This window comes from Taudactylus pleione, unplaced genomic scaffold (assembly GCF_031769625.1).
Source record: "Taudactylus pleione unplaced genomic scaffold, aTauple2 ptg000125l, whole genome shotgun sequence".
In the NCBI taxonomy this organism is placed as follows: Eukaryota; Metazoa; Chordata; class Amphibia; order Anura; family Myobatrachidae; genus Taudactylus; species Taudactylus pleione.
The window spans coordinates 2,325,916-2,350,208 of NW_028284527.1; the positions used below are offsets into that span (position 1 = coordinate 2,325,916).

The window sequence follows — 24,293 nt, forward strand, 5'->3', positions numbered from 1 at the left end:
GGTCCCGGGGGTTTTCCAGCTCTGTGGTGCGTACCATGTTACGAGCTCGGAAACCGTCTTCCGCGAGGATATACCATCGCGTGTGGCATACGTTCTTCCAGTGGTGTCGACCGAGAGGTTATGCACCGCGGGAGTTTCGTCTGTCTCGGATTCTCGCCTTCCTGCAAGCGGGACTAGATCATGGGCTTCGCCTTGCTTCTTTGAAGGTACAGGTTTCGGCCCTATCTGTCTGGTTTCACCGTAGGATTGCTACAATCCCGGATGTGCGCACCTTTATGCAGGGTGTTCTCCGCATTCAGCCGCCCTTTGTTCCACCTGTGGCGCCTTGGGATTTGGCTGTGGTCCTGAGTGCTCTCCAAGGACCACCGTTTGAACCACTGGGCTCAGTGGATCTTAAATGGCTAACAGCTAAGACTGTTTTCCTTCTGGCCATTGCTTCGGCCAGACGTGTTTCTGAGTTAGGGGCTCTTTCTTGTAGACCCCCTTTCTTGGTTTTTTATGGGAACAGGGCAGTGCTCCGCACTCGGCCCGAGTTTCTTCCCAAAGTTATTTCCCAGTTTCATATTAACGAGGAAATAGTTGTTCCGGCCTTTAACTCACCGGGTCTTTCCGTGGGTGAGGCCTCTTTGGATGTTGTGCGGGCCTTAAGGACTTATGTTGACCGCACTTCTTCGTTTAGGAAGTCGGACGCTTTGTTTGTCCTCTTTGGCTTCCGTAAAAAGGGTTGGCCTGCTTCAAAGCAAACTTTGGCAGCCTGGATCCGTATGGCTATTTCTGAAGCTTATCTTCATGAAGGCCTACCGGTCCCTCCTTCTCTGAAGGCTCATTCCACTAGGTCTGTGGGTCCTTCGTGGGCAGCTCGACGTGGTGCCTCGGCAGTTCAGATCTGCAAGGCTGCTACGTGGTCTTCTGTCCATACCTTCGTGAGGTATTACAGGTTTGACACCTTTGCCTCTCAGGATGCTTCCTTCGGGCGGCGGATTCTCCTTTCTGCACAGGAGCGTCCCCACCCTTAAAGGATACTGCTTTGGGACATCCCCAAGGTATCCTGTGGATACCCTATGGACCCTGAAGTAGAAAATATGAGATATGGTAAGAACTTACCCTTGTTATCTCTATTTCTACGAAGTCCATAGGGTTCCACAGGACTCCCGCCCTGTCGCACCTGTGCTGCAGATGGGCTTTGCTCTGGTCACCGGTTTTCCGTCTCCCTCTGGTGAGAATGTGTTTCTTGTATGTGTCCAGATCTTTGTTCTCTCTCTTCCTTCTCCTCCTCCGGCCTATGGCTTGGTAACTAACTGAGGTGCCTTGGCCCGGGGGCGGGGTATAGGAGGGGGACCTAGTGCATCCTGGGAGGCTGAAAGCTTAACTCTTTGGTGCCCTGCGACTGACGTCACACCTATACCCAAGGTATCCTGTGGAACCCTATGGACTTCGTAGAAATAGAGATAACAAGGGTAAGTTCTTACCATATCTCATATTTTCTCTTGCAAACAATCCTATTTCTGGGTCTTCCATCTGGTTCATGCAAGTCTCTGGCTGTATTATTTTAGCACAATAACCATCTGGCACCTTACCAATAATTTCTTTGGTGGAACTCAATGTATACCGATACCTAAAATGTTTCCCACCAGATTTAATTGAGCGTAACAGATCATGGTTTATGGACTCATTATCAGCTCTTTGTGAGAAAGTCATCGTCTGATTATTCCCCGTCACTTCCCAACTCCCGGGTTTATTGGAGTTGGTTATGTTTAAACACGAGTGATCTATCTACTTGGAATTGATAGAGTTTGAAATGAGGTGGTTTGGATGAGAGGAACTTTCCATCCAATGTTTTCCCTTTCTGTAATTCTAAAATTTCCGTGATATTCAGCGGAAATGGCACCAACCCTACGTTATGCTGTCCCTGTGGCACGTGTCAACACATCCAGCAATCAGTTTGATTTAACACTCTGCTTACCATGCTATGATAATCCTCTAAAGGATACCCACCCCAGTACGGGTTATATTTAGGTTGGCACCGTTGGATACAGTTCTCATCAACTAGGGACCCACATAGCTCACAAATACAGGAATCTTCAGACAATAAACCTCCACACCGTCCCCGAGTATCCAGAATAACAGCTCTCTTAATAACCATACTAAGATTGGTCAGACACTCCCCTGATTGGCATTGCACTCCTCCTGACTCCACTCCATCAGCACTGCCATCAGCTCCCATTTCCTCAATCGGTCTCACATCACAGAAACTGGATATTCCCGAACTGGCCAGGATGGTGAACACTCTAAAAGAGAATATGAAAATGAACACAGCAGGCCTGTCCATTGTCACAACAAGACCTGCAAATTTCTCTTAGTTCAGGTATCTCACTACGACCTTTTCAATCCTCCCGGAACAAGCTCTCAAGCGACAGGTCCACGCTATCAGCCTTGTCTCCGACTTGTTTCTCCACCGGTTGATTGACCTTTTTGCAGTGAGTGGAATGGACCCAGGTATCTCTCTCTGCCACCTTCAAAGATGTAGTACTTGTCAGCAGCACCTGGTACGGACCTTCCCACCGATCAGTCAAACAATCTGAATGCAAGAAATTTCTGATCATAACATATTCTCCTGGTTCAACATCATGACAGTTAGTTTCAGACATATCATGGGACAACAATTTCAGTTTCTGCTGCTGTTGTTTTAACGGCTTACTCATTGATATAAGATACTTTACAGTTACCTCTTTGTTACCCTTCATGTCTTCCTGTGGACTTATAATCAAATGAGGTTGTCTACCTAACAGTATTTCAAATGGGGACAGATTTAGAGGAGGTCTAGGAGTGGTCCTTATGCTATGTAGGACCAAAGATAACGCTTCTGGCCATCCTAGTCCAGTCTCTCATGATTGTACTTAGCTTATTTGTAATAGTCCCGTTCATCCTCTCTACCTTGGCACTGGCTTGCGGTCGGAAAGGGGGTGTGAAGTCGGCTATTAATACCCAGCAGCTTGCACATTTTTTGAAAAACATCACCTGTGAAATGAGTACCCCTGTCACTCTCAATGTTTTTATGGATACCGTACCTGCATACAAATTCCTGAACTATTTTCTTGGCAGTAAACGCAGCAGTATTAGTGGCCGCTGGGTAGGCCTCAACCCAATTAGAAAATAAATCAGTGCACACTAATACATAAGGTTCCTGCAGGGTGGTAATTGGATGAAATCAATTTGTATCACCTGGAAAGGTCCATCAGTCGGTGGAATGTGGGACGGTTCGGTAGGGATCGCTTTCCCTATGTTCTTCCTCAAGCAGGTCAGACAGGACATTGCTATCTTTTCTGCTTGTGAAGAAAAACCTGGTGCACACCAGTATGCTCTCACCAATTTGCACATACCTTGCTTTCCCAGATGAGTCAGACCATGTGCTGCCTCAGCCAGGCTGGGGTAATATGCCTTGGGGGCTACTGGCTTACCTTGTCTGTCCCTCCAGAGCCCGGAGGACTTTTGCCCACATCCCTTGGACTTCCAAATGGATTTTTCTTGAATTGAACACACATTTTGCATCTCAATTAATTTCAGCATATCAATTGTTTGGAAAGACACAATTTTTTCAGTTGGAAAAATTTTTTTTAACCCTGCTGCCCATTTTGCAGCTTCATCGGCTCTGTTGTTGCCCATTGACACTGGATCATCCTCACATGTATGGGCTTTACATTTAATTACTGCCACCGCTTTGGGCAGTTGGATTGCTTCTAAAAGATGTTTTATGTGTCGGGAATGTGCAACTGGTGTGCCTGCTGCTGTCATAAAATTTCTCAGACGCCATAGAGCCCCGAAATCGTGCACCACCCCGAACGCATACCTCGAGTCAGTGTAAATGTTAGCAGATTTGCCTGCTGCCAGTTCACACGCTCTAGTTAGTGCTACTAACTCTGCAACCTGGGCTGAGTGAGGAGGACCAAGAGGTTTAGCTTCTATGATGTCTGTGTCATTTACAACAGCATAAGCTGTACGTAATTCACCTGTGTCTGTTTGTCTATCCATATAATAGTCACATCCACATTCTCTAAAGGTGTGTCATGTATGTCAGGTCTAGCAGTAAAGGTCTGATTCAGATATTTCATACAATCGTGCGTATCATTATGTCTGCTGAACTCACCTCCCGCCAGCAACTCGTCTCCTTCCACCCTTTGTACATCATGTTGTACATATGCAACATTTAACAGTGATGTTTGCGGGTGCGATTAGAGCTAGTTGCCATTTGGTAAACCTAGCCGAAGAGACCTGTCTGGTTTGAGCTGGGTGGAGAGGCACAGAGAAAAAAGCAGAACAGAGGTCAATGACAGTGAAATGGGTTGCATTTGGTGGGATCTGCATCAGGATGTTAGCTGGATTTGACACAACAGGGAATTGGCTCTCTACTACCTTATTAACACCTCTAAGGTCTTGTACCAACCTATAACCCCTCCCATCACTCTTCTTCACTGGAAAGATGGGACTGTTGGCTACACTAGCTGTACGAACTAAAATTCCCTGTTGGAATAATCGCTCAATTATTGGAAAAACCCCTAGTTCTACCTCCTGTTTTAGTGGGTACTGGGGAATTTTTAGAGCTTGCCTACCGCTTTTTAAATTTACCATTACAGGACTTACGTTTGCCATTAATCCAGTGTCCTGTCCATCCTTAGTCCAAAGGGAATCTGGGACAACATTTCATCTACCTGAGATGGATTTTCATTTAAACTTGTAGAGTGATACATTATCCTTTGGGGAGTGTCCAATATATCCCGCACCTTGTGTGCAACCCTCTCTGGGATATCTAAAAATACACCATCAGGGGTGCAATATATAACACATCCCATCTTACCTAACAAGTCCCTACCCAACAGGTTAGTAGGAGTTGCAGCAGCCAGAAGGAAAGAATGTCTGGTATGCAACGGCCCAATAGTAACCTCTGTGGACTTTGCTAAAGGATAATGTTGCACTTTACCTGTTACACCCATTGTTGGTACTGTCTCGTTGGTCACCTGTAAATTAACGGTTGATTTCATCACTGACCTGGTCGCCCCTGTGTCTACAAGAAAAGGATATTCAGTACTAGCTACATCAACCATCATGACCGGTTCTTCCCTAGTACTTCCTGTTAACCTGACTATCTGTAGACTACAGGTATGACCTGACCAATAGCATTGGCTACCATTCTCCAATAAGGCATTTACGGCCACAATTGGAGCTGGTAACTGCTGAACATTTGCTGGTCTCTGTGCATATCCCTTATGGGGATATCCAGGTCTTCCCTGGATAAGATTTGAAAAAGGCAACTTCCACACCCGGATAAGATTTAGTAAGGCAACTTTCACACCTATGGAAGTTTGTATGTCGGCTACTTCCACGCACCTCTCTACAACAAAGACAATATTTACACCTGCTACTGTGTATAGAACGGTAAAGCTACTTACCGAGCAGCTAGACTAACCCTTGCACCTAGCCCTTAAGGATCATACGATACCCTTAACTTTGTTAAACAAATACTCACTGTTACACACTTTTTCCTGTGCAGAAAAATACATGTTAACCCAGATATTGATAACAATTGAAAAATGTAAACCTCAACGGCTTTGTTTAAACACGTGGCGGCACAACCGGAAGTACGTATACGCTATTGTGCGACCAGTCTCATACACAATAATGCGACTACCACACAACCGTATGACAATTTTTTTTTAGCTGCGTACGCAAAAGTGCGTCTCTACTGTGCGCAAAACTGCGACTCAGCCGCGTACTCAATACTGCGACACCCCTTTAAACACTAGGTTCTATCAACAAAGGAAAACAAACTTTTTCCTCTCTTGTCCCTGGATTCTAGTCAGCTTTCTTGGCTCACACGGAAACGGATAGCGATCTTTCAGCACAAAGCGGTTGCAGGAAAACCCTGCATGTGGCCACTTCACCCTTTGCTGAGATATCGATAGCCTTTTGTACCGTGTGAGTAGGTAAGTGACTTCACTACGAGCCCCCGACTAACGATACTGAATTAGAACCTCTATATACCCCTGCCTATACCTTATAATATCCTACCTATAAACCTCTAAGGATGACGCTAATTTTCGTACGCAGTCATACAGTAAATAGAGACTCCAGACTTAGAACATGTGGTTCCAAAGCACAAAGTATTATTCAAGTAAAAGTACAGTCAGTTACACGCTATTGATCCAGACACAATTCGGCGCAAAGGAATTATACAGTCCCAGTTACAGTATACATACGCAGCGCTTCTGGACCAGATGTTGGACATCAGCAAGAAACCCCTCGTATATCAGCGTTCAGCACGAAGACTAAAAACCCAGCGTTTGAGCACACATATTTATACCCCCAGGAATAGACAAAACAATAGAGACGTTTGTTGCTGATGCCATAGGTTCCCAAGGGGGATACATCTGTTACAGAGCGTTTAACAGGCTGATTCAAATAGACCCAACCCAGCCTCCAACAACTGGGGGTCTCTGGATTTCCGCCTCATGCAACATCCTAACAGTTATTCATATCATATACGTTTTGTTGCTTGAAGTCTCTGCGGTCCATAAGTCGAGAATGCATGAGTTCTGTTGAAAGAGTACGCATCAGCAGAAAACCAAACACTGCTTACTTAGCATGTATAAAACCTTAGTTACCAACTAATCTTTATTTCACAGAATTTATACTAAATGAACAAACTTAAATCTTATACCTTAAAGCTTATGGAACCTTGTATGTGAATATGTAATGTGTGAGTATATGGGGTTTGATATGTGGATGCTAGTTAACTTGGGACAGATGCAAGCGCATTTAGCTACTAAACAGCGTTTTCATATAGGATCTTATGCATTCGCTAATATGCGACTAGTTAACAGCGCAATTGTGCGTATTAATGTGTATGAGAAATGGTGAAAGATGCAATCGCATGGTGCTAATAGTAATATTGCCATATGTACTTAATTTTGAGTATCTAAAATGGCGCTTGGGCGGCCATTCGCAAAATGGCATCTTGCGATCTCATTTCCAAGATGGCGTCTTGCAGCCAGTCGCAAGATGGCGTCTCTGCGATTCAATTTTAAGCTGATCTTGTCTCAGCCAATAATCCAGCTTCGACAATAGGGACAAGTGAGAAGTAACTATCTTGAGAGGGAATCGATATTTAATGCCGGCGGCTCAAATACCGACAGCGGAACACCGACGAAAGTTGATTGACAGCATGCCAGGTCGAATTGCAGAGGTCTTGAAAAAGAAGGGTCAACACTGCAAATATTGACTCTTTGCATAAACTTAATGTAATTGTCAATAAAAGCCTTTGACACTTATGAAATGCTTGTAATGTTACTTCAGTATACCATAGTAACATCTGACAAATAGGTCTAACAACACTGAAGCAGCAAACTTTGTGAAAACCAATAATTGTCATTAAACTTTTGGCCATGGCTGTAGTATTGAAAGACATGAACGGGATAACGTACAGTATGTGACACATCTGCATATCTTCCTTATACGCTAAATAACCGTTCTAGTCGCGCCGTGCCGTCACTCTGTAGCACCGAGCATTTTTCCATGCGACTTTTTACCTTCAAACGTCATATTTGCAAAGTGATGTGTATAGGATGCACAATCTGCTTCTGCTGATTTAAAATTATATGCAGCATGTCTATATTCTATGTGCAACTGCCGGTGTATCTGCATGTGAAATGCTACGTTAGTGTCACAGCTGCTGACACTGTAATGTAGTATTTCGCACACCTGCAGTTGCACATAGAATATAGGCATGCCGCGTATAATTTTAATCAGCAGAAGCTGCTTGTGTGTCATATTTGCATCGTTTTGGGAATAAGACATATTCGAAGGTAAAAAGTTGCGCGAAAAGCTACCTAGTTGCATAGTTGTATAAGTTGACTACTGCTTTACCACATGAAGGGGGACTCCGTAGAGTGAGTCTTGTGCTAATTGGCTATTTTGCAGGAAAATGCTCTGTGCATGCCCAGAAAATTGTGAGCAGGTCCATGCATATTTGTGGATTTCTGGCACTTATTCCAGCTTGTGCCTAGAGCAGTGCGGAGAGTGTTCTAATGACAGAAACTGACTTGCGTGATTTTTCGCTATGTTTGTTCCTGGCGTGTCCTGTTTGACATCGTGGAGGATCGAGCAGCAACGTTCTCCCGCCCTTCATTTTCTGCTCTAATACATATTCAGCATGTATTTTTCACATGTATAAATATATCCCAAATTGCTCTGAATACAAAGCCAGCATTAATATATTTCTATTTTTTTATTATTTTTTTATTTCCCCTATTTGTCAATGGAGCTGCAAATCACTGTCTCCACATCATAAATCTGCTAGGAAAGACCTATCTATTCCTGTTTCTTATATTGAGTGATGTTGATTACTATGTTTTGGTTATGCATTCAGCAAGGTTTCAAAATATTGTGAAATGTAACACGCTTGTCACACCCTGAGGAAAGTTATGTGCACCCCTGATATTTTGGTGATATGAGTCCTTCTAATACACTTTAAGTTTATTTATTTTATTTCAAAAATCCAGAGTGACACATATTTGTTTTAAATACTTTACAATATTTGTCAAAAGCATCTATTAGAGATTTGCCATTATTTCATATAAATATTTGTAACTGTTAAAGTTTGATGCATTTTAATTGTTTCTGTTTCAAAATAATATTCCTTAATAAATTAGTCCTATTTTAAATTTTGGTTATTTTTGTCTTGCAGTTAAATGGATTGGAGTTGGAAAATCTAGGGAATCGATGATTCAGTGTTTCTGACCAAATGCTTGTTACTCCTACATGGACCTCATTGACAATTGTAGATTTTGACTTGGGGGAGGGTGGGGGGGAATGGAAATCTAAGGGAAAAGGCATTGGGGCAAACAACCAACCACTTTTTCTGGACCTATGTACCTGGGATATTAAATGTTATTATACTTGTCTTTAAAAATGTTCTGAATGTGTTTTGAATCAAAGGAGTATTCTCAAAATAATCCTATTTATATATCTGGATCAAATGAGATGCAATTATGTGTGTGCTTTCATATTTACCTAATCTTTATTTCACTGCTAAGGTAAGACCGTTTGTAATGATTTTGCTATATGTTCGGTCTATAATTTGAATAATTTGCTACAAATAATATTAAAGCATTGCACATCTGCATTAATAAGGTAATGTCAACCTTTAAAAGAAGAAAAGAAAATCAACTTTTAAACTAGTGACTGTAAATCCTTTGAAATTGGCCATGCAAAAATATAATAACAGCAAAGCAAATGATTAGTATTGTTGGGTGTCATATGTTAGTTATTAACTCCATGTTTGAAATGAAAATACACTGCATTGTGTCTTATAAAGAAACTCACCTTCAGGTATATTCTTTTATAATACCACTCAAAACACAGACCAAAACATTCATTATAGTTAAAAATTATGGAATAGAGAACAGTTGTCAACCTTGTAGTAATTTCTGTGTTTTTTTTTTTTGTTGTTGTTTTTCCTGCTCTCAATTCTTATTCTAACTTTGAGTTAAGCCTACAACTACTTTACTGTGATTGTTCCTATAGAGGGAATCTTTATTGTACTTTTGAAGATATTTTCTTAAGTGATGTAAAGCAAAATTACATAGAATTGTTGCATCTTTTCTCAAGTTGGTGACCTGTCACCAAACCTCTTTAGAATGTAAAATTTTAAACGAGTAACAGTTACGTGCCGTGCTGGAGATGCTACCGGTGAAGTACAAGTAAACACCCAACTTCCAAAGTCCATCACACAGCCATTACTTTATTCTAAACATCATCTTGTACCAGAGCAATGTTAGTTTTGCTTTTTGTTAATCTTTCTGTAGTTTCAATTGGCAATGTACCAAGGTCATTTATCAATGGGGTTTATGTAATAAATTATTACAAAATTGAAATTTATTAAAGTGATCTTGTGGTGTTATGATCACAACATGTGGTGTTATGATCACAACAATTCTGTAATCCATTTATTTTAATTAAGGTTGTTTAGAAACTTTATTGGTTACAGTTCATTTGAGCATGTGTGATTACTTGTGCTCCATCGTTATTTTGTTGGTGGATGTAGGTGCAGTTTTTGCAGGTCATATTTGTTCTGGTACAGTAACTATAGAAGTACCTAAAAAGTCTTAATTTAAATTTTTATTTTTTTTTCCCCAAGCATAACAAATTTTTAAGATGGTGGTTTTTTTTTTACACAAGCAAAGGAGCAATTATTAGCTGGTAAAAAAAATTAAATTGGCTTAAGCAAAAATATCATCTTTCACAGTAATACCCTACCTGAGGTAGCACATGTGTCTAGCCAAGTGAGCGAATTGTAAGGTCAGTACAAATGTTATGCAATTGTACTTTTCTTTTTGGACTGTGGCATGATGCTAGCAGAATTTTCCTATTTGTGGTGATTAAATTTTGATTGTTTAGAATGATTATTTCAGAATATTTACACTACACTTCAGGCCTTGTATGGAAAGTGGTCTGCTGCATTCACAATGCAAGTTGCTGGGCGCCATCGGATCGACAACATTGATTAATATGTGAAATACAACTCATTGCACAATGCAACTTATTTTAGATCAGTTTTAATGGTAAGGGGGGTAGTTGATTTTGAACAGAAAAGCTGCATACACACGATTTTTTTAATGATTATCGTTAAACGGTAATCGTTAGAAAGTGAATGATTTTTTCAGAGTCAAACTATGAACTATTATCGTTCATGCGCGTTCACGTTTGTAGTTGTCAGACTTGTCAACTCAACGATTTTCATTATGCAAAAATCGTTTGTAGTTCAAAAAAATCGTTCATTACACTTTCAAAAATCTGACAGATATTCTGACAATCGTTCATAAAATCGTTGGTAACAAAATTGTTTGTGTATGCGGTTTAAGGGGTCAGTTCAATTAGCTGTGAGTCTGCAGTATACAGCAACACTTGCACCCGTGAACAATTATGGTACCGCTGGACTTGCTGATTCTTCTTTGCAGCCCCCATACAAAAATACACGAGACTGGGTCACAAGTTGCGCTGCTGTTGCAGTCATTTCCACACCACTAATAGAAACCCACCCTCCTTGTGGCTAATTGAATTTTTCCCCATGGTTTTAGCAAATATTTACTTTTTTTTTCAACTTTTTTTTTTTTAGCCGCTTTTATTTTACAACAGCAGGTAATGATTTTTAAGTAGTATTATGTGTTTAATATCTTAGAGAACACCCAATTAGTTTTTTTTTTTTTTAATGTATTTTAATAACCCTATTTGAAATGTGGAAGTTTCTTATTAGAAATAGGTTGCATCCTTGGAATGAGAAACAAAATTGAGATCAATAACAGAAAAGTGATTAACAGGCGGATGAAAATGTATTTCTAGATTCACTACTAGTGCTATTCATTAGCAGACTTACTGTGATCTCACATTAAATGTTCCCACTAGACTAGGGGTCACTGAGGGTGCAGGCAGGGAGTCTCTGCGACGCTCTCTGGAAAAGGGAGTGTGGCCAACTTGGGTGAGGTGTGTCCTTTGTGATACACCACCAATTTGTTTCACTTGGGGGTGTGCCCAGCACTTACCCCAATCTCTTCCCTCACGGTGAATAAATGGCGTGGGCATGCGCACGGCATCTATTCACCCGACGGAGGTTGGTCAACGCAACTATTCCTACCCGGGGGAAGGCACAGAGCTGGCTGTTTTAGCAGGGCGCCTGCTAGGGTGCTTTTTGCCTCTGTAAAATTGGGCAGGGTGCGGCACCCTGCTAAAACAGCCTACTGGGAACACTGAAATATTTGGGAAGGGGGCTTATGCCCCAGATTCCTCCTCTATTCTGAACCTTTATCCTGTATGATGTTTCAGTGCCATAAGTAGAGTTGAATGTGCCCAATTCTTTGCAGAAACTCTGATCAGAAATCTTTATTCAGTGTTAATGAAAATGTGAATGTTATTCAATTCTCTTGTGCTATAAGCTTGCACTGTAACTAAAAAAATAATCTGAATTTGAAAGTCTTGTCAAATATATATTCCTTTATCCGTCTGGGGGATGCCATTATTTCTCGGTTATGCGTAGTGAGGTGTGGAGTCTGACACTAACTAATTGAAACTGGCTCCCACCCCCTATATAACTCCTCCCCTTCCACTATAAGCTCAAATTTGTTTTAAGTACCTTGGGGTAAGGCACGAGCTAGGTGCTAACGTTAAGTTAGGTTTAATTTCTTTATTTTTCTGTTTTGGGGCTTAGTTCCTGGAAACAAGCACTAGCAGAGTGGGAGTAGATAGAGTAGAGGTTTGTGTGAACCTTGTATCACCCTAGGAAAGTCACCAAACTACATAGTCCCTGGGTCTTTCTCCATACCAGACACATCTGAGGGGGCTGCTGGCAAAGAGAAGGTAAGCTTATACATGTTATATGTAAAAGACCTTGTTGCCTCTATGTACAGCTCTCCAGCACGCCTCTTTTGAACAGAGAGGCAGAGTATGTTACTCACATGACTGCACTGTAGGGCTGGCGTGTCTCACACGTCCCCTGGCTTCTGCAGCACCCGTCGCTTTCAGGACCCCAACTGTTCCCTTGGATGACCGCCGGAGGGCATTACTGAGCAGCAACATGCTGCTGGCTTTGTGGGAGAGAGGCTTATTCCAGGATGCGGCGCCACTGCACGTGCAGGCGTGCCATTGGTGAAGTCATCATTCCGGGCCACTGTAACACTAGTTTCCGGAGAATGCCAGAGGCTAGGATAACATCAGGTGTCCTGAGTAAAGCAGGACGCCAACCCCAGGTATTTCAGTTACAGCAGCTGATGTGGCTTCAGAGCCACGCCACAAAACAGCTGATGAGTGGCTGGAGTTCTACTTGGAGGAGTTTCACACTATATACAGGGGGATGGCTGTGTACTAACAGATAAGCAGTTAACTGGGATTATTACTTGGGGTATTAACTTGGTGATCTTTGTTGGGCTTATAGTATTGTGATGCACTGTATATATAAGCACCTTTTACTGCTCTGTTTCTAAGGAATTTAGGCAGTAACATACAGGGGTATACTAAGATGTGTTTGTCTTTCTACTTCAGGGTCCATAGGGCATCCACAGGATACCTTGGGTATAGGTGTGACGTCAGTCATCGGGCACAAAAGAGTTAAGCTTTCAGCCTCCCAGGATGCACTAGGTCCCCCTCCTATACCCCGCCCCCGAGCCAAGGCATCTCAGTTTCGTTTGGTGCCCGGCCGTAGTCGGAGGCACCTGCTAGAGGGGGGGGCTTAGAAGAGCCCCTGAAGCTTTTTCTTCATGCAGCTGTGGCTGCACATCTGGATGAACAGCATGGACAGTCAGTCCTGACGTCCATGCTGTCTTCCCTACACCCCGCCGGTACGAGAACGCAGGTACTGATCCGGGGATGCTGGTGGACATCTGGGGTCACAGCTAGCGGTGACCCCAGATGTTCCGGACCATGGCCGGATTCAAGGGGGACAGAGGTAAGCAGCGTTGTCCCGCGGGGGGTCCCCGCTGATCACATGGTCCTAAGTCCCCAGGCAGGGGGCTCCCTGGGGACTGGCTGCAGCGTGGAGCCAGGCGACCAACCTGTGCTTCCACTACCCCCTGGGACAGCGGACCGCAGCAGAGCGGTAGCGCTGCGGCGTCCCAGGGGTTAAATGCATGCCAGGGGAGCGCGCCTTCCCTGTCTCACAGCCGGCGCCTCCCCCGCTGCACACAGCCCTCTGCACTGTGCTGACTGGCCCTGTGTCAGCGCTCCTCCCCCAGGCCAGCCTTCTCTCTGCTCCTCGGTGGCCATCTTTTCTGAAGCATGGTGAACGCTGCTGGAAGCCTGCATTGGAAGCATCGTGGTCTGGGTCCCCCCGCATACCTCTCCTCCGCTGTGGTCAGGTCTGTGTATGCAGCGCTGTGTCCTACCAGGGACTGTGTCTGTGTAGTTGAGTGATCAGCGCTGTTAGTGCAGGCATTGTTATTTCTCTGCATTGTATGTGACTGCTAGCGCTGCTGCCTGTAACTTTTTTCTAAACTGTCAGCTTTATACTGTCCCTGTTTTTTCTGCTAAGCCCTTGCGGTGCGCTGCTGCAGGGTGGTCTCTCGCCTCTTAAATATATAATTGGTGAGAGGGGTCACAAACGTGGTGCCATCATGTCTGAAAGTGATTTTCCCCTCCGGCTACAGTGTACTACGTGTAAAGTACCGTTAGCGGAGGCGGAGGGTAGCGCGGAGGACCTCTGCCGGCAGTGTTTGTCTATGGCGCGGCCTCTTACGGTTACTGCACCGGTACAGGAGCCGCCCTGGGCTTGTTTCGCTCAAGCGCTTACAGCCTTAGTGGGCCAGTTAGCTCCGCAGCCCGCGTTTACACCGATGGGTTTGTCCCAGCAGTCAGTGGTGTCACCCATGCAGGGTTTCCCACGACAATTGGTGGTACCCCGCAGTCTCCCTATTTCCCCGCTCCCGGTTTCTCAGGAGCCAGCGTGGGTTAACTCCCTGACGAGTTCTGTACAGCACTTGTCGGATGTGTTGCAAGGGGAGTCTGTGATGCGGCCGCATAAACGGCCGGTGGCGTCTGTCGGCTCCTTATGAGGATGACGAGGGGACGTCTGATGATGGGGAGATTCTGGATCCTTACGATCAGGAACCTCTCCATGCTAAGGACGCTGATGCTAAGTCCAAAGTATATATTCCTGGACTTATTCGGGCGGTCCGCACAGCCTTTGTGATTGAGGACGAAGTTCCCCCAGCGGCTATATCTAAGTATGCCTTTTTCAAAGATATGAAGGGCGATGCCACAGTCATTCCTCTTTCGGGTCAGTTGGTGGACCATTTAGAGGAGGCGTGGAAACAGCCTGGCAAAAGATACCAGCCGCAGAGACGCCTGGCGGTGGCTTATCCGTTCGCGGATAATTATTTTGCAAAGTGGGAATCCCCTCCACAGGTGGATTCTCACGTGACCCGTCTTGTCCGTAGTGCCGATGCCATCCATGTCCTCCCTTAAGGATGCTACGGACCGCAAGGTGGAGATCTGCCTGAAGTCCGCTTATTCCCTTGCAGGGGGGGCAGCACGGCCGGCTATGGCCATTTGCTGGGTTGCCAGAGCGATGGAGCGCTGGGCGGATTCATTAGAGGCTTCTTTTGATTCCGACTGTCCGGCCGAACAGGCGGAGTTGATTGGCAATCTCCGTGATTCGGCCACCTACATCAACGAGGCGGCCCTAGACATTAGTACTCTGGTGTCTAGGATTTCTTCAGCAGCGGTAGCTGCTCGTCGCACCTTGTGGCTGTGATCCTGGAAGGCGGACGCAGATTCCAAAAAAGGGTCTGGAGGCGTTGCCGTTTACCGGAGAAGTTCTCTTCGGTCCGGATCTGGATAAGATTGTGGCCACGCTGGCGGCAGCCAAATCGGCTTGTCTCCCGTCGGCCGCGGCTCCTTCTGGTTCTGGACCATCGTCCTTTCGGTCATCTAGGGCCCAGGGCAGGCCCAAACCACAGTCGTTTCCTCGACAGGCTGGCCCTAAGAAATCGGTCAAGCCCCGGAAGCAGACATGGAGTACCAGACGTCCGGCCCCCAAGCCAGATGACAAGCCTGCGGCCTGACGGTCCGGGCCTCCCTTTGGGGGATCCCAGGGTGGGAGGCCGCCTGCTGCAGTTCGCCCAGTGTTGGTCGACCACTACGACAGACACTTGGGTTCTGGAGGTGGTCTCCCACGGGTACGCCCTCTCCTTCCGGCACAGACCCCCGGTTCGATTCTTCACCACGGGTCTACCATCAGACCGGAACAAGGCTACGGAGCTGCGGAAGGTATTGCACACTATGCTCCAGGCTGGAGTTATAGTGCCTGTTCCATTCTCCCAGAGGGGCCAGGGTTTCTATTCAAATCTTTTTTTGGTGCAGAAACCCAATGGGTCGTATCGTCCGATTCTCAACCTCAAAGCACTCAACAGGTCTTTGCGGGTACCGAAATTTCGGATGGAGACCCTACGGTCCATCATTCTGGCGCTGGAACCTGGGGACTACATGGTGTCATTGGACATACAGGACGCTTACCTGCATGTCCCTATTCTTTTGCGCCATCAACAGTTCCTCAGGTTTGCAATCCGCAGCGACCACTTCCAGTTTCGGGCGTTACCTTTTGGCCTGGCGACAGCACCACTTGTTTTCACCAAGGTGATGGCGGTCATGGCGGCTTCTCTGCGGCTGCAGGGAGTCCGCATGTTGCCGTACTTGGACGACCTGTTATTGGTGGCAGGATCTCCAGAGCTCCTGTTACGCCACTTGGACCTGACCATTGCACTGCTGCAACGGCATGGCTGGCTAATCAACTGGCAGAAGTCCACTCTAATCCCGTCTCGGAGGATTCTGCACCTTGGAGCCTTATTGGACTCGGGACAGCAAAGGATCTTCGTGACGGAGGACAAGATCTCTGCTTTACAGTCAAGGGTGCGCAGTTGTCTGCACAGCCGCCGGGTGTCCCTACACTCGGCGATGAGGGTACTGGGCTCCATGGTGTCGGTGTTCGACATGGTGGAATACGCCCGGTTTCACTCCAGACCTCTGCAGCACCTGATCCTGTCCAAGTGGAACGGGCTGCCTCAGTCTCTGAAGTCCCAGACGATTGTGCTCACCCCGGAGGTTCGCCTGTCCCTTGCTTGGTGGTTACAGACGACCCACCTCAACAAGGGACGTCCGTTCTGGGTTCCAAATTGGGTCCTGTTGACAACGGACGCCAGTCTTCGGGGCTGGGGAGCAGTTTCGGGTCCACACTTGTTCCAGGGCAGGTGGACGCCGACAGAAGCGGAGCTTCCAATAAATATCTTGGAACTCCGTGCGGTCTTCAATGCTCTCCAGCAGGCACATCGGTTTCTCCAGGGTCACCCGGTGCAGGTCCAGTCGGACAACGCTATCACCGTGGCCTACATAAACAGGCAAGGAGGAACTCGCAGTCGGGCGGCTCTCGTAGAGGTCTCTCGGATCCTGGTTTGGGTGGAGCGCAATCTTCCGGCCATATCAGCGGTCTTCATCCCGGGAGTGCTAAATTGGGAGGCGGACTTTCTAAGTCGCCAGGACGTTCATCCGGGGGAATGGTCCCTACACCCGGACGTTTTTCAACTGCTGGTGGACAGGTGGGGTCTTCCAGAGATCGACCTCATGGCGTCCCGGCACAACAACAAGTTGCCGGTGTACGGGTCTCGCACAAGAGACGAAGGGGCGTCTCTGGTGGATGCTCTGTCCGTCCGGTGGACGTTCCGGTTCGCATACCTGTTCCCTCCGGTCTCCCTTCTTCCACGGGTAATCCGGAAATTCAAACAGGAAGGAGGGACGCTCCTGTTGATAGCTTCTGCGTGGCCCAGACGGCACTGGTTCTCAGACCTTCAGGGTCTGTCCGTGGACAGTCCTCTGCGGTTGCCGCTACGACCGGACCTTCTGTCTCAGGGTCCTTGCCTTCACCCGGACCTGACGCGGCTGTCTTTGACGGCGTGGCTGTTGAGACGGCTATGCTGAGGTCCCGAGGGTTTTCCTGCTCTGTGGTGCGTACCATGTTACGAGCTCGGAAACCGTCTTCCGCGAGGATATACCATCGCGTGTGGCATACGTTCTTCCAGTGGTGTCGACCGAGAGGTTATGCACCGCGGGAGTTTCGTCTGTCTCGGATTCTCGCCTTCCTACAAGCGGGACTAGATCATGGGCTTCGCCTTGCTTCTTTGAAGGTACAGGTTTCGGCCCTGTCTGTCTGGTTTCACCGTAGGATTGCTACAATCCCGGATGTGCGCAACTTTATGCAAGGTGTTGTCCGCATTCAGCCGCCCTTTGTTCCACCTGTGGCGCCTTGGGATTTGGCTGTGGTACTGAGGGCTCTCCAAGGACCGCCGTTTGAACCACTGGGCTCAGTGGATCTTAAATGGCTAACAGCTAAGACTGTTTTCCTTCTGGCTATTGCTTCAGCCAGATGTGTTTCTGAGTTAGGGGCTCTTTCTTGTAGACCCCCTTTCTTGGTTTTTCATGGGAACAGGGCAGTGCTCTGCACTCTGCCCGAGTTTCTTCCCAAAGTTGTTTCCCAGTTTCATGTTAACGAGGAAATCGTTGTTCCAGGTCTTTCCGTGGGTGAGGCCTCTTTGGATGTTGTGCGGGCCTTAAGGACTTATGTTGACCGCACTTCTTCGTTTAGGAAGTCGGACGCTTTGTTTGTCCTCTATGGCTTCCGTAAAAAGGGTTGGCCTGCTTCAAAGCAAACTTTGGCAGCCTGGATCCGTATGGCTATTTCTGAAGCTTATCTTCATGAAGGCCTGCCGGTTCCTCCTCCTGTGAAGGCTCATTCCACTAGGTCTGTGGGTCCTTCGTGGGCAGCTCGACGTGGTGCCTCTGCAGTCCAGATCTGCAAGGCTGCTACGTGGTCCTCTGTCCATACCTTCGTGAGGTATTACAGGTTTGACACCTTCGCCTCTCAGGATGCTTCCTTCGGGCGGCGGATTCTCCTTTCTGCACAGGAGCGTCCCCACCCTTAAAGGATACTGCTTTGGGACATCTCCAAGGTATCCTGTGGATACCCTATGGACCCTGAAGTAGAAAATGAGATATGGTAAGAACTTACCCTTGTTATCTCTATTTCTACAAAGTCCATAGGGTTCCACAGGACTCCCACCCTGTCGCACCTGTGCTGCAGATGGGCTTTGCTCTGGTCACCGGGTTTTCCGTCTCCCTCTGGTGAGAATGTGATTCTTGTATGTGTCCAGATCTTTGTTCTCTCTCTTCCTTCTCCTCCTCCGGCCTATTTCTTGTAACTAACTGAGATGCCTTGGCTCGCGGGCGGGGTATAGGAGGGGGACCTAGTGCATCCTGGGAGGCTGAAAGCTTAACTCTTTGGTGCCCGATGACTGACGTCACACCTATACCCAAGGTATCCTGTGGAACCCTATGGACTTCGTAGAAATAGAGATAACAAGGGTAAGTTCTTACCATATCTCATATTTTCTTTTTTTTGGCAAAGAATATGGGCTTCTAGGATTCCTGTAGGTTTTTGCATTTAACAGATTGGCGTATTAGGGTTAATTAGTCCCTCATTTGGAAGAAGTATAGCACGGAATAGCTACCTATATTCTTCTGGATTTTTTTCTATCTGTATTGGTTACACTTGTCTTGCTCTCTTAGAGCCGTATTCAATTAAAGGCGAAATTGGCCATTTTCTCCGTCGTTTACGAATTGGCCGATATATCGGCTGCGATCAGCCAGTTTTGCCAACAACCTCGAAAAACTGATGTTTTTCCCCTAAATACTGGAGAAAACTCTTCTCCAGCCTGGGACAGGCGAAAAATTTTTGCAAAATCCCAATTTTTGTGTAATAATTTGGGGATTTCTTGTAAAACCCTTTGGACTGCCCCCCCTATTGATACTTTATTAGAAAAAAAATTGTAAGTTGCGTACTTTGGCGACAAAAAGCTGCTGAAATGTCGGTCAATTTATTCATTTTCCGGGAAAAATGCATTTAATGTATTGGGGCTGGTATTGCGGAGGGACTTAAAGATGGGCCAAGTGTTTTAAACATCGCAGGTGGCTGGTGCAGGTGATTTTTTTTTTAAACCGCTAAAAAAAAAAAATCCCTGCGCCTGCCATGTTTAAAACACTTGGGGCTGGTATTTCCGAGGGACATAAGCGCCAATACATTAAAATGCATTTTTCATGGAAAAAAAAAATTAATTCTTACAGAAATTTCAGCGGTTGGTTTTTGCCAAAGTACGCAATTTATAGAATTTTATTTTGCTAAAATATCATTGGGGGGCTGTCCAAAGGGTTCTGTAAGAAATCTCCACATTTTTACACACAAATAGAGATTTTGCAAATTTTCCCCCTTTTTTAATATCGAGAAAAGTTTTCTCCATTTTAACATGAAAAATCAGCGACAAATTGCTTATGCGATATCGCCGCTAATTGAATATGGCCCTTAGTATGGATAAGCCAGACAAGGGTTCTAAAAAAAATAGGGATCAGTCACTTTTTATACTTGTACAACATGTGAGAAAAATAGTTGTATTTGTAGATAACATTTAAATTCTTTTTCAACATTCATTCAGGTTTATATAAATTAAAGAGTGTGAGACCTGAGTGGGGGGAGGGTGTCACATTGTGTACTCTTTTCCTGTTTTAACCTACACAAAGACTGCACAGAAGCCGCTCATCTGACAATAGCATCGAAAACTAACCAGGGTAGAATAATTCACTAAGGTAATCCCCTGTAAATTTAAAGCAGTTGTGGGTGCACCATGGAGAAACGTGCAGTGTATGTTAAAACATATCTGAAGTGCATAAACAAATATTGTGTATTTAATCCCCTAATATTCTAAACAACATTTTTCTTTAAGTATGAGTTGAAAATGCTTTGTTTCTTGCTCATAGAGACACATTTTGACAAAAATGTAAACAGTAATTGAATAATAACTGGGATACCCGACATTGCTAGGGTTGAAGACTGGACCCTGAGGTACACCTGCAGCCTTTATTTGTTTACATTGTCCTCGCCTATAACCTCATTTCATTGATCCTGAAAAGGATCCCACTGCTTGCTAGCATACATGCAAACCGTGGTGTAACTACCATGGGTGCAAGGGCTGTGGCTGCTATGGTACCTGAGCTGCCTCTTTGGCCCACTGCACCCAGTCACAAGGTGGGCTGGTCCAGTCAGGGCTGTCAAGGGGTGCCTGGGTGTCAGCAATGTTGATTTGGTGCGGGCCCACCAGCTGTAATCGCACTGGCATGCAGTCTTGGAAAGACGTTGCTACCGGTCACAAGGCAATTGCAGCTCACGGACCGGTGCCAGATTCAAATTGTGCTGTTGGTGCCTGTCCATGTCTGCTGCTGCCTGCCAGTGCACAAGCTGTAATTAGCTGGCGGTCCAGCCCCAAATCTACACCACCTGGCTGCTGATGGCACATGGGGAGGCAAGAGGCTGCTGGAGGGACATGGGGAGGTTAGTTGCTGGGGAGCAAAATGTGTAAGGGGCACTACTAATGTGGAATAATGTTATATGGGGCACCACTATGGCATAATCTGTTAAGTGCATTACCTACTGCATGGCATAATGTGTATAAAGGGTGCTACTGTGTAGCATAACATGAATGGGCTCTGTGTAGGGGCAAATGTATGTTTGGTTTACTTCTGGAGAGGGCCCTTTTAATATCTTGCTATGTGGCCCACAAAGTTCTAGTTACGCCCTTGTATGCAAACAGAGACTCTGGCTTTAATATGAACTTGCATGAGTCATCAAGTTTGCTCAGACCGAGGTCACTAGGATACTTTTGTAGCTTTCTCACAGGTTTTTGGCAGACTGCCAATTTCCACTGGAGCCAGCCAGAAACCTGTACCTTTTTAAGAGTTTCTCCATTTTTAGGATTTGTGTAATAACTTGTGGCTCTGACGAAAACCTAGACAGAACCCTAATCCTGGTAAAACTACACTACCATGCCAAATTCCAAAACTCTGGCCATGCATAAAGGACAGACTGACATGTTTTCTTGCTATATGAGCCAAAGTCAGATTATTGTGGGTTTTGGTTCTATATAAATCCCTCCCGCGGTGATTCGGCAGCCATTTCACACTGACTTAGGTCTAGGCCAACGTGTCCAGTGGCTGCAGTACTGTATCCATCCTTTTCACCTCCAGTGGCTGCTGCTGTGCTGTGTCCACTCCCGCCCCTGTGTCCATCTGGTGGTTGCTGCTGTGCTGTGTCCAGTCCACTTAGCTTTAAACACTTAATATTGGCTGAACTAGATTTAAAGTACAGGCAGATAGCAAGTCATTGTTTATTATTTTCTATAGTGGGGAATTGTAGTATTTATTATTAGTCTGTCATACAGTAGTGCTGTACGATGACTCCACAGTCCATACCCCACTGTGATATAAGCAGTTGACATTTGTGAGAAAAAGTAAAAACAAAAACCTGTGTGTGCTATCCCAGTGGTGTTTTGTTTATGTACATATAAGTGCTGTGACTGCATGCAGTGTCAGCTGAGCTGTGAATTTAAAAAATGGGAAAAAATTATTTCTATTGTTTGTACTGTCTGTTTTTTTTGATAACTCAATGATAATGATCATTTGAGAGAAGAGCAGAAGCAGCAACCAAATGCTAGCGCTATAGCTGCTGCCACAAGTCATTATGACGAACCTGATACTAGTCCTTCAACTTCATCTACTAAAGCGTCAGGGCAGCTTAAATCCAAAGTTCAATGTTACAGTGGTTAAGAAAAAATACCTCTAATAAAGAGTTTATTGCAGAAAAATATAAAATTGCCAACATGCCATTCACCACACGCAGTCCCTGAAGAGAGTCGAAGGGTAAATTTACTAAGATTCGAGTTTGGTCGAGTTAGCTTTCTCTGGAGAGTTTGGGCATTTTTGTCCACTCACAAATTTACTCTGTCAAACTCCTGAAGAGAAATCTCCTTTGCTACAGGAGAATTCTGGAGAGTTGGCAAACTCTTCACTTCACCATCGGCCAAACTCGAGTAACTTCACTAGTGAAGATAGGATTCGGGAATTTACCAAGAGGAGTTTCTAAACTCATGAGAACAAACAAAACTCCTGTCCAAATTCGTGAAATCAATTCACCTGTCTGTGAGCTGCGAGTTTGGCAGAAACATACACAGAACTATTGTATCCATGTATGTTTCTGCCTGTAAATAGTAAAGGTAATTTATTTTATTTTTTTTTAAACAATGACGTAGGGTACCCCCCAAAAGCAAAACTTGCCTGTGGGCTGCTCAGCCAGTCCTGGTTCCTACAATTACGGGGGGAAAAATGAGTAGGGTTTCCCCGTAATTTAGGAACCAGCACCTGGCTGCAGGGCCATTCCTGGTTTTAAATATAGGGGGGGAAAAAGTGTAGGGGTCCCCCTATATTTAAAACCAGCACCGGACCCAAACCGACTGGGGTGTAATGCCACAACCAGGATACCGTATCACCGGGTCTCCCCGGCCAAAGCATTAACACCCCAAGCCGGAGATCTCAGGGGTGGTGGGTTCCCCTCCCAAAACCTGAGGCTTAGTCTGAAACCTGGGGATCTTCCCCGCACCCTGGGGTGCCTCTGAACACTTACAGGGGTAGCTCAGGTTGGTGGTCCAGCATCAAATTATTTATGGTCAATGTAATGTAAATATGTGGACAAACAGAAGCGCAAACCTGTCAACCACTACATAAATGAACCTAAGGATGACAGGTAAGTACAACTTACTTCACTTTACTAAACTACATTTTTTTTCTGACTTTTTCAATAACAAACTTTTGGCTTTAGGGGGGGCCGTGAAAACAATTCTGATGCACTAGGGCGCTGTGATTCAAAAAAGTTTGGGAACCACTGGTAGATCTTTTTTTCAGGTACACCCGTGGATTCTACGGGACAAGTGGATGTGAACATCTGGGTGTGCATGAGATATTTGTATGTGTTAAAGTTATACTGTATAGGGTGTACTGTGGTTATTTAACTATTTTATAGTGGGGGTATGGGTGTTGGCCGCCTGCTGGCACTTGTAATTTCACAAGTGCCAAAGGGCAGGCATGCTGGCACCTGTAGTTCCACTGTAAAATACAAGAGTTTAGAACTTATTACCCACAGCCCAGGGGTGTGGGGAAGAGTCCTGGGCATCAGCCTAAGCCTGGGGGTTCAGGAGAGCGGTGATCCCACCTGCCCTGAGATCCCTCGCTTAGGCTAACAGGCTTGGGGTGTTTATGCCTTGACCTTGGAGACACGGTGATAGGGTCTCTTGGCTGTGGCATTATACCCCGGTCGGTTTGGGTCCGGTGCTGGTTTTAAATATAAAGGAACCCCTGCAGCCAGGTGCTGGTTCCTAAATTACGGGTGAACCCTACATGTTTTTTACCCCGTCATTTTAGGAACCAGGACTGGTGAAGCAGTCCGGGGCTGGTTATGTCTCTTGTCTCTTTTTTTTTTTTTTTACAGGTACAACACACAAGCAGCCTTCACATATCTCACTGATATGTGCAAGCTGCTTGCTCGGGAGAGTTTTGCAGAGTAAAAACACTGTAATCTCAGGTGAGTAGTCTCATCTAAACTTGCTACTCGGGAGGAGAAATCTCGATCTGCTTCACCATCGGAAAAATCACTCTCAGCTAAACTCACTTAGTAAATTTGTGAGTTTCAGTGATGCTAATCGAGTTGAAAAAAAATAAACTCAATTCATAGTAAATTTACCCCTAATTGTTTCTGCGAGTGCTATGTGTAAGCCTGACCTTTCTGAACTCAAAGAGAAGTCTCCTTCCTCCATTTCTGCACTCTGCCAATGAGG

General features: G+C 45.5%; 1 protein-coding gene across 1 annotated transcript in view; it reads left to right on the plus strand.

Moving 5' to 3' along the window:
• Positions 1-9,926, plus strand: part of LOC148523896 (adenylosuccinate synthetase isozyme 2) — a 177,522-nt gene extending 167,596 nt beyond the window's left edge. Inside the window, exon 13 of the mRNA XM_088472490.1 lies at positions 8,738-9,926. Coding sequence (XP_088328616.1) covers positions 8,738-8,790 — 53 coding nt within the window. The 3' untranslated portion in view covers positions 8,791-9,926. The remainder of the gene's footprint in view (positions 1-8,737) is intronic.
• The last annotated feature ends 14,367 nt before the right edge of the window (positions 9,927-24,293 follow it).